The following is an 11,144-nucleotide window of genomic DNA, read 5'->3' as shown; positions in this document are numbered from 1 at the left end:
AAAGTTTTAGCAATAAAGGCGGACGGAGAATATTTATGTATATGTATATGCACATGTACATACGAAAGCGATCGCTGAAATATAATGTACTGTGCCACATCATTCTGAAGAAAGCCTGTAATTTGCATGTTGATACTGTTATCTATTTACTATAAACATTTGCAGCACATTACCAAATATTTATTAACCTTTCAGAGAACTGTAAATTCTTTCTACACTCTGGCCTAAAGAAAATTTCTCAGGCTGAGGCTTGCAAGATCATATGACAAACAGTGACAGATACTTGTTTCTGCAGGCCAAATTGCTAGAATTATATAACATAGAAGAGTCGATTACGAATATATTTATGCAAAGAGAATTTCATTTAGCATATTAAAGAACTGTGATTTCTGATAATAGAACATTGATGTCTTTTATACCATCTGTGATTACATGCATTAGTGCATATGATTTCTTTCATATTGCATAAATTTTATAACTTCATGGTCCTAAAATTCACGATTCTCCACCTTATTAGTTTTTCCCTCCTCGTTTTCTTCTCTATTTTAAAGCATTAAGGAATCGACAAAGTTTTGATATCTTAATAGTCGAGTAATACCAACTTCAATACATTGGTAGGCTGAACTGTCCTTGATTAGCTGATCAAAGCCAAAAATTATACAATTCGACATGCATGTCCTTTTTTTAAACAGTCTTGCAGTGATCATTTGTTTTCCCTAAATATTTCTTTGCTTCATGACCTTTTATATTCTTCAAGTCTACATAGATGGAATATAGGCCAACTCATCATGCTCTTGATATTTGTTCTCCCCAGTCCCCATTCATGTTGCAATCTTCTCATCTCTCTGGATCAAATTTTAAATCAGCTTCATTTAGAGGCATTCAAATCCCAATGAAAGTAGTCTTTAAAAGCTGACATAATCCAGCAAAACCAAAAAAAAAAAAAAAAGTCAGCCGGCGTTCTACTATAAAAGAGAGAAGAGAGGAATGGAAAGTAGAGAGAAATGATACCCAGCGGGGGGCAGCACTGGCGAAGAAGCTGGTGTGGAAGTCCTCCTCGTCCAGAAACGGGAGATGCTGGGTTGGCGCCACTTCTTGGCGATAGCCATCATTGAAAGGCAACAGCAGCCCTGCTCCCGCGTTCATCTCTCTCTTTCTCTGAGGCTTTCTCCAAGTACAAATTTTGAGAGAGAGCTCGGATAATGAAAGAAACTGAGGGGAAGCCCAACAGCTATAAATGCTTGTCCAAGGGGTGCTTCCAAGTCGTGCTTCGTGGAGCGGATATATCAGATGAGCCACCCGACCACCGAACAGCCTGAGCTAGCGCATCAGCAGCGACTACGTGCCCCAATATGTAGGCCCCACCTGAGTTGTGGCCAATGTGATCCGAAATATTACCTATTCTGTACTCTATATGAATACCAAAAAAAAATATATTGGCTAAGCAGTAAGCATGTAGGGAGCACATGTGATCCTGAAATATTAGCAGGGTTCGACATGGGTGATGCATGCAGAAAGCATGGATTAAATAGTTACTAGGGTTCGACATGGGTGATGCATCATGCATGGAAATAGCATAGATTGTAATGTTTTCTTTTCTTTGCATCAGGTCAAAAAAATTTTGACTTTTCGAAAGATATACATTCAACTGGGGTGAAGTATACATGGTCATTAATAAAACTCTGTTTGCGTCTCGAAGTTTTGGTGAAGGTAATATGTAAAGCTAGGTCTCTTGCATGGACTTACAATTCGGAGTTTGGTGAAACATATTTGCTAACTATGATTGTATATATAGATATAGAGTATAAGAATGTATGCTCAATCTTTCTAAATTATTCTGAAAATGAACTTTATTACACCATATAATAGGTGGCACTATGCACCTTTTATAAATTGACCCATATATTTGAATAAATTTTATTCCGACAGTACGAATGATATATGCTACAGTAGACTTTCGAGGTAATTAATAAATTATCTAATGACCAGTGCTTGCATTTATCTTATGCCGATGTAGAGGTGCGTTTGTAGATATGTGCATGATTGAAGGGTTTGACTAATATTCTTCAAATTTTGAGGTTAATGATATGAGGAAAAGTATTATGCATGCATGCATGCATGTATGTAATTAGATTTGGGATTTTACTTGCCGATGCTAGGATTTCGGCAGTTTAATTTTTAAACATAAATATAGCTGGAACACTAGACATATGAATGTATAAGGTTTTAATTATCTCACCTCATCTATAAAACGGAGAAACACATATGTGGTTCCTTTTGTATTTACTAGAATCCATCATGCATGCCAGCTCAGGATGATAAACTTCTGATAGAAAATACCTTAGAAACAAGCAAGGAGAGAGATGGAAGTGAGATTCAAGATGAAGCAAAATAAAATCGAGAAAATAGTTTATTCTCTGTTGCTACTAGAGATCGTTAGCATACATCTTTCCGTAAGTTATCATATACAATTCTCAAAGATGGCTTGACACGGACAAACTACCCATAACTTGTTTTTCATGAAAGAAGCAAATAAAAAGGAAAAAAAAAAAAAAAAGGAGATGTCCCACGTAAAACAGAAGGTGCACGTAAACGTCAGGGGCGACGTAAGCTCGGCAGTCAACTTGAAACAAAGAAAGATCTGGGCTTTGATCATTTCGATCCCGAGTAGTCCGCCCTCCAATTAGTCCAAATGCTTCAGATTCCCTACCATTATAATGAGACAGCCTTTTCCTTCACAAGCTAGTGATGCTGCTACTCTATAGAATTCTGCATATGGATGTGACAATGCTCTAGATTTTTGGTTAATGTACACCTACCATGGTATCAGTGGGGGGGGGGGGGGGGGGGGGGGGGGGGGGGGGGAGCATCAGCCATGTATGCTAATTTTAATAAGATCCATTGTCGTCCACTCTTCGATTAGTAGAGTAGCCCCAGCAAATGCTCATCAAACATTAGGTCCGAACTAGGGGTCCCCTAGTTTTTATGCTATGGATGGGTGATCCGAACTGGATCCGAATTTTTTGAATTGGATCCGAATTATACATGGATCTGATCCAACCCGAATGACACATTAGGTCAAAAATTGTAGAGGAAGACCCGACTCGACCCGATCTTCAATTGGATTAGGTCTGGGTTCAAAATTAAAACCTGAATAAGAAACCGGGTTGAGTCGGGATCATTCATGACCTGACCCATTCTAACCCATTTGCACCTCTATTTGTGCTACGCGGCGCTCTTCTTTTGTTTATATTATTTTCTTGATGGGCTTAGTTTTGGCCCACTACCAAGCCGTGGGCCCCGTGCCCATTGTCCACTCTAGTCTCGAACCGTTCCCGTCGCTCGCGCTCGCAGGAGCGCCGATCTCAGCAATTCGCCACCGTCCAATTTTCCATCAGCTGCATTTCTCCGCTACAGGTGAGGTGGTCTCGAGTGCGACCTTCCTTTGATGATGGAACTCCAATTGCACGGAGATGAAAGCTTGGCCCAAGACCATCTTTTTGATCCGAAGGTACGCCGACGACAAAGCGCGGCGTAACATCGACATCTCTGTCCTTGATCTGGGGTCTAATCCGAGCTTGATAGATTCTATGAGCCGAATGGGACACTTGAACCAGGGGCATCAGGGTTCGATCAAGCTTAGCTTCATGGGCCCAGTGAATCCACGAGAACAATATATCTTGAATTATTATAAAATTCTTCAGTTATTCTATGTTTTGTCCTTTGGCTTAGCCCTGATGATTCTCCTTCTCCATTCATGAACTAAACGGGAAATATTTAATTGCTATAAATTTTTTACACATTTGTAGACTAATTATGTACGCTGCTTTATAGATTGTTATCATGAGCTTACATGAATTTTCTGTATTCTTTTAATTTCAAAATTTTATCTCTAGACAAATTGTTCACCAAGTGACCAATTTGTGACTGTTCTTTACCGCATATGCAAGCATCCGCATGTCTGACGGTGACTCAGGAGACCAGTCAGGTGCAGCAGAAATAAAGAAAGCTACGCTTATTTCATTTGTGGCCTTTCATTTAATTTGTTCTGGAAAAATAGGGTGATGCATAGGGAATTTCATGCCCATTAATCATAAGGCATTGGACAACCTCTATTAGAACCGAATGAAAATCCTCTAATGCGTGCAAAGACCGGAGAATGGAGAGAGGAAGTGCTCCTCCGGCCGGATCGACAACGAAACCCCGAGTATACCTCAATTGGAAGAGCTCCCAAGTTTGATGCCACAGGAGAAAGAGGAAGGTCCTTTTATAGATGAACATCGGCCTTAATATGGTAGAATTTGGTTCCTTTGGACTCCTTCAGGTGGAATCGGAGTGAGGAATCGAAATCGGAGAAGAGGAAGACTCCAATCTACCACATGTGCCGAGCACATGAAGTGGGCCAGCGATCGGCCCAGGCCCAATAAAATTTTGGGTCCTTACATAGGCAGTCGAGGAAATATTGCAAAATAAAAAACTCAACCCACACAATATTCTTAGAGGATTCTTGTTTTTTAGAATCTTGCATCGTGTCGCAGATGCGTGTCTCTACGCAAAACTTGTTCAGATGTCACGGTTCATCAATCTATCGGATCAATCATCATCATCATAGGTCATAGCCAAATTTTTATACGCAACTTACTTCGGGTATCCGTTCGCATACCCCAACCCAGTCTTCTTTTTATGAGCCGCCAGGGATGAAATGGTTAGAGCAGTGCTCTTTTCAGCAAGCGAAGGCATTTCCATATTCCTTCGCTTGTTGAAAAGAGCACTGCTTTAACCATTTCACCCCTGATGGCTCTATGTTGCAAGTTTTGCCTCCCAATTTAGCGAAGGCGAGGAAAAGGTAGTTCAGCCCAGAAGTTGCTTGTCTCTTGTTTATAAACAGAGGCGTTCTGGACTCCTGTGCCACCTGAAAAGCCTCCCACGATTTACCCTTGTGGACTAGAAATTAAATCCTACATGATGTGCACCATATGACCTTGCACGCCACCAATCACAACCGCTCATTCTTATGGTGGTGCACCGATATAAGTGTTTGATGAACAAAGCTCACAGGAACGAGCGGCTATAATTGGCAGCATGCCTAATAGGATATAACATCTCCTTGTGCATAGGAAAGATGAGAAAGTAAAATATAAATAACATGGTACACCAAGGTTTTTTATTTCTTTTTAATCTAATATCCCTTGCAAAAGAAGAGAGAATAGCTCGTGGTATCTTTGAAGTGGAAGTTATCAAAAACTGTACCAAGCTACCATGTGCTCAAGCTTCCCATTCCTGACATATGAATTCAATCACAATGTATCTCTTGCTGCAACATTATACAAACTTGTAAGATTGCAAACCTTGTTTAACATTCATATTCACTTTCACACAGTTACTCCAAGATCAAAAATCAAGCAACTAATTAGACATATACTAGGCCAGAAACACCCTTAGGAGGCTGTTCCCCCTTGAATCTTTTTCCAGTATTGATGTCATGCAACTGCTTGTGTAAATGCAGCCCAACGTGAATCCTTCATGTCAAAAGGTAGACATAAATCTTCTTTAGCTCCTTAAACAGTATGTTGAGATAGCTAGAATCCAAGAGAATAGGATGCAGAGTTTACACAAAGAATTAGAACAGAACATGCCCAATTGGCAGCAATGATAGTTCAGCTTCAATCATTTTCTTGGCAGGAAAAGAAGGAACAGAGAAGGCCACCAATGTAGACAGCAAGATCCGGAAGCAGCTTCATAAAGATATGTGACAAAGCAATCTCATCAACGCTAAGATCTGCAATAAAAGCTATCTTTTCACCTCTGTAACTACAAAACCATCAATTTATGTGCTTGCATTTAAGATGCTGGAGGAGCAACAGTTTTGTTGGACCATTTTGTCCACAACATGGTTTCGAGAACAGTAACTGCTATCAAGATGACAGAAAGATTGATTCCATAGCCCACCTTCCAGCTATTCCCAGCACCTCCAACTTGAATTCCAAAAGCAATGTTAATTGCTGCGAGAAAGAGAAGCAGCCTTCCGACCCAGTGGTGGTACCAATTCCAATACTTGCGGATTTTGGAGTCTTTATCAGGTCGCAGGAAAAATGCAATCACCTGCAAAATTTTGGTTGCGATGACAACCAAAAGAAAGTATGAGTCAAGTTAAAATAACAAATAAGTCATTTTTTCCAACATCAAGTACTCAATGTGATAAACTTCAGTTTCTTTCGGTAGCCAATAATAAAAGAGAATGTAAGATATAACATAAAGTGCAGTCAATTCAATGAACTTGCTCACATTGGGCATATAATAAGAAAACAGGTGTACTTTGATAAACACATGCTGATAAAATATGATGCATGAAGAGTAAAAACATATCATGAAATGCCACATTCTAAAATAAAATGCTGGCCCCTTAAAGTTATAGCCCTGCCAACACAGTCGAATTGTGAAAACTGATGAGGTCCTCATGTAATATGCAGCCGCCTCCCAGCCGCTCTCGCCAATTCTGCCACTTTGAGCATGGGAGATGGAAGGGAATTGTGCTCATACATTTCTTTTTTTCATAACAACCGTGTCTGCGGATGAGGAAAGAGAAAGCCAGTGCAGTGATAATCGGACCCACACAAACCAGATGTACATCACAAAAGTCCACATGCTGTTCAGGCAAATCATAGTTTTGTGCTAAAGCAGCCAGATGGGCAGTAAGTTGAAATATCCGCTTTCACTCTTCTTTTTTCGTAGCTTCCAGGTGAGATACATATTTCTTCCTTGCCACTCCGGCATAGAAGGTATTTGTACTATCTACAGCCATCCAACATAGATGATGTTGATGAAGCATTACTATTGTCAACATTCATATGTTGTACCAAGAATGTTTCCTTAAATTCTTAGAGAAATAGTTGAAGGTGGCCATGATACAATAAGTAACACCACCAAAATTCAATTCTTAGCTAGAAATTAACATGAAAATGCTTGATATTCCTTCCAGAAATAGCTATTTTTGTGCGAAATTTTCAGGAATACAAATAATGGAACTAATAGGTCTGATTCATAGACCTCTCAATTTAAAAGTTCATACAGGTAACGAGAACATGCAAAAATTTTCTACTATCACAAATCTAAAAGTGGCCCAGTAATCTCTATATATAAAGTTTGCTAAAATATTTGGAATTTTTGAATTTTAGTAATATCAGATCACTGACCTGAAGAATACCTAGAACGAGGATAAAAATGCCAAGGCCCCTATGTGCTTTGACATCTGCATGCACTCTATTATAAAGCGAAATTCCAGCCACGACACCAGCAAGCCCGACAATAAATCCTGCAAACTGAATGATTACATGAAAGTAATACCAAAGTGGGTCCCATTGCCTGCAATATCTTGCAATAATGGCACCTATGGGTAGCAGAACACCCCAGCCAAATATGGCTAATGCTCCATGATTCCTTTTCAGCTGGTATGGATAGGTAGAAGTAGCTGAAGTGCCTACAGGAAAAGACTTAATGTTGGTTACAGATTTTAAGAGTCCAGTAACCCCTTTTTCTGCTATCAAGAAAGCATCAACCACCAACATAAGTTAATTATAGAAAAATGCCTGAAATCAGGAAGAAATATATGGTAATTCATAATGTCACAACTGTTCTTAACTAAAAAAATTTCAGGACGGACGCTAAGACTTAAAAGAACAAGTATGTAAGAAGGGAGACATTGAGAAGGAAGACCACTTCAGTGAATCCATTTGGAAGAATCTGCAGGACATGAGAAGTACGGGCTTCCCCAGTATCTAGCCTTAATAGTGCAGCTTTAAATGGGAAACACGCCTCTTATGTTGGTAAATTGTTTGAGATAACAAAAGAGAAATGATGTGCCTGGGAAACCACTGCTTGCATTTCAGCCATCTAAGGAACTGAATCAGGGAGATGGGAATATTATTGTAATAAAGGGTGACGGAAGATAGACTGAAGGGGGACATACCTGCTGAAAAATCAAAAGAAACTGATGTCTTATCATCATGTTCTGTAAGATGGTAATTGTTTGGCGTTTCAGATGAAAAAGCAAATAAAAGTGTCTGCTGAGTAACTGGTGCTGAAAATTTCAGTTGAAATGCTAAGTAGATATTGACCCCATAGAGAACAACTGCAGGTGCAACATCAGTAGTTAGCAACTGTCCCTCATTCACTATGACTTCTGAACTAGTCTGGCCACGCAAATAGTATTGCTTGATATGTGCTTTGCCTCCTTTACCGATAAAACCCACCATTGCACTTGAGCCAACCATCATTCCATCAATTGAAAATCCAATCCCAACCCACCCAGAAGTATATGCAGCAGAGAGCACAATGCTCGAAACATTTTCTTGGTTCTGGGAGTACTGCAAAAGGTAACATCACAATGTCACAAGAAAGGTATTTTGATATAAATTATAAAAAGAATAGATTCCTAAAGGAACATTTATGTTGCGACGAATACTTAAAATAGTTGCCTTAACCATAACATTTGAAGCCTGTGTAAACTATTTAGTATCATTAGTGCAAAAATCTGCACAATAGAGAAGATACGGACATTTGGAAAAGCAGCAGCAGTTTATCTAAGCCAACTGTATGCTTATGTGTAGCAATGGAGAGTAAATCTTGCCACTCAGTTTTTCATGAAAGAGACTTTCACCATGCATGCTCCACTAAAAGAAGCTGTTTTATTAGTAAACATATTATTTTTGTTCTGGATTGATGAGCTAAGAGTGACATTTATATTTACAATATTTTTTCTAAAATTTCTCCTCTGCGGTAGAAACTACTCATTCAATCATGACTGCCAATTTATTCTCTAATCTTCTCTTTTTTTTCTTATTGAGGTTGTTAATATTTTCGGATTATTTGTTCATTGTGTTCGGTTTGTCCAAATCCTCCTCATGCTCTGACATCTCTGTTAATTTCCCTCCCAGATATCTCCTGTGGAGGAACTGGTTCAAAAATAAGACAAGGGGTTCTCTCTCTTTCTTTTCTTTTTTTTTTTCTGTGAAACTTCAAAAAGTTGCTTAGCATGGAACTGGTACGGAAGCCGATCCAGGTAGGGAGTTACATGGGGAAATGAACCGCGTGAAGATTTGAAGTAACAAACACTTAGGAAGTTAAATAACACTATTTAGTGTTCAAATAGATGACGTCATTTGGTAGTAATATCTGAAAAATACTCATGACATGGATTCCAAATATAATTCAAACAAACAGGCCTGATTTCACCAAACCATTAGAGAAGTAATTCAGTGATCTGGAAGTGATAGCATGGAAGGTAACATGACTGAGATTTCAAAGTTGTTCTGGCATATCCTCCACAAGATGGGAAAATTAAATTTCCACAGACGCTTTTTGTGTTCCAAATCACACATATAGAACTTCAGCCATGAAGAGTCAGGTAGCCCTATTATGTCACCTCTAGACATGGTAAGTTCTCCATATTGGAATTGCCTCCGCTAGTGGAGGTGATGGTGGAAATTTGAAATATTGCACTAAGGGATCGCAAAGATCCTTTCATCTATTGAAATAGGAACAGGTGAATGATATGTGGATGCATGACATATAACCAAGTGGCATTTAGTTATTAGCAACAAAATTATCAAGGAAATTCCTTTTCCTTCGACAAAGAACTAGAAAAACCTTGTTCTTCCAGTAGCATGTAGCTCGACATTTATCCTTACTTCATCCACTCCATGTCAGGTCATCGAATTCGGCAACATTGATCATGACTAATGCGTTAACCTACGTGCTTTGGGCCAGCAAATAACCCCTTGCAACATCTCTCTTTTCTTAGTGAATGATAACAAAATCACCGTCCTTATCAAAGCCAAAGATACTAATAAACCATATTTCTTCCCCAAAAAATGCTAGCACCAAGAATCTTCCAGTTATAAAAACTAATTAGGTTGAAGTAGGCTAAATAATTCATGAGATTTCCGGTGTCAAAAAATCGTGCCAAATCTAACTTCTAAACTGCCATTAGTCATTAAAGAACGACCACGAGAAATCAAACATAACTGGAAATAACAGACAGAAATAAATGGATCGGTGAAAAAGGAGAAGAAAAATTGAGGGGAGGACGGAATGATGATATACCCTGAGGATGAAACTATTCCAAATGGGCTTGCAGTTGAGACCGGAAGAATTGAAAGGAGCGGGGAGGAAGGTGCTGAGATCCGAGCCGCAGCTGTCCACCTGAGAATGAACGGCCGTGATCGCCGCCCCCAATGCGAGGATCAGGGCGAGAAAAGCACGCGACATTGGCCGTCAAATGCAGGAAGGGGTCCGAGAGTAGGAGAGAGAGAGAGAGAGATTTCCAGTATCTGAGTGAGAGAAAGGGGATGGGAGTCTGAGGCGGCGGTGGGTGAGGGAAGAGTAGAAGAACAAAAGAGCTGGTCCCCACGGTGGTGGCCAGAGGAGGAGGGGATGGAGAGGTTGGGAGGTCGGCGTCGCTTCCATCCGAAGCTTGGAGGGAGGGACGGGGACGGGATGGATCGGACGGTGGCTAATGATGTTGTCCAGAGGCGGTTGGTAGTGGTGGCCATCATCAAGTCATCGTCGCCCCTCCCGCCTCCCCCTCCCGGCTTTGTTGGATGAAAACAAGTTGGGCGGTATTTCGCTTTATATGAACAAATATATGATTGCTTGTCCCACTTTTATTTTTTTTCTTTTTTTTATATGTGAAAATATATGATAACCTGTATGGATATAACTCCCTCTTGTCATAATAATTTTTTTTAAAAAAAAATAGTTCCAGCAGTCAATTATCCAAATATGATTTTTTTTTCTATAAATCAGAAATATAGTTGGTCATATACAAATAATTAGCCAAATCATGATCAATCTTATTTTTGACTATTTACTATAGATGTTCGTAAGCTAATTAATTTTTGTTTGGTTGCATGCGAGTTCTACTAAAATAAATATAGGGTTCAGAAAATTTATTTTTTAAGTTTTATGGCTCGTCAATTTTAACAATACAAATCTTATGAAAAATAACTGAAAACTATTTTGCAGTAGAAATCATTTATTTTAAATTTTTGTTCATCGCATTTTAAAGGTCAACCATGTTAATTTGTCATAGTAGAAGGTATACAAGCCAAAAGGTTTGATAATTTAGGCCGCTTGAAGAGATAACT

General features: G+C 39.3%; 1 protein-coding gene across 1 annotated transcript; it reads right to left on the bottom strand.

The window, feature by feature from the left end:
* Positions 1-5,237: 5,237 nt before the first annotated feature.
* On the bottom strand, positions 5,238-10,615 carry LOC103702520 (cytochrome b561 and DOMON domain-containing protein At3g61750). The gene is made up of 4 exons (XM_008784986.5): positions 10,102-10,615; positions 7,967-8,363; positions 7,194-7,477; positions 5,238-6,102 (listed from the first exon to the last, which is right to left on the bottom strand). Exons 1-4 carry the CDS (start codon positions 10,264-10,266, stop codon positions 5,842-5,844), a joined length of 1,107 nt encoding a protein of 368 aa, XP_008783208.2. The 5' UTR covers positions 10,267-10,615; the 3' UTR covers positions 5,238-5,841.
* Between the last annotated feature and the right edge of the window lie 529 nt (positions 10,616-11,144).

The sequence above is a fragment of the Phoenix dactylifera genome, chromosome 5, assembly GCF_051530095.1.
Source record: "Phoenix dactylifera cultivar Ajwa chromosome 5, Ajwa_hap1_PhDact_Kaust_v1.1, whole genome shotgun sequence".
NCBI lineage: Eukaryota > Viridiplantae > Streptophyta > Magnoliopsida > Arecales > Arecaceae > Phoenix > Phoenix dactylifera.
Note: the sequence above shows the minus strand (reverse complement) of the source record. Positions and strands in the feature narration are given on the sequence as shown.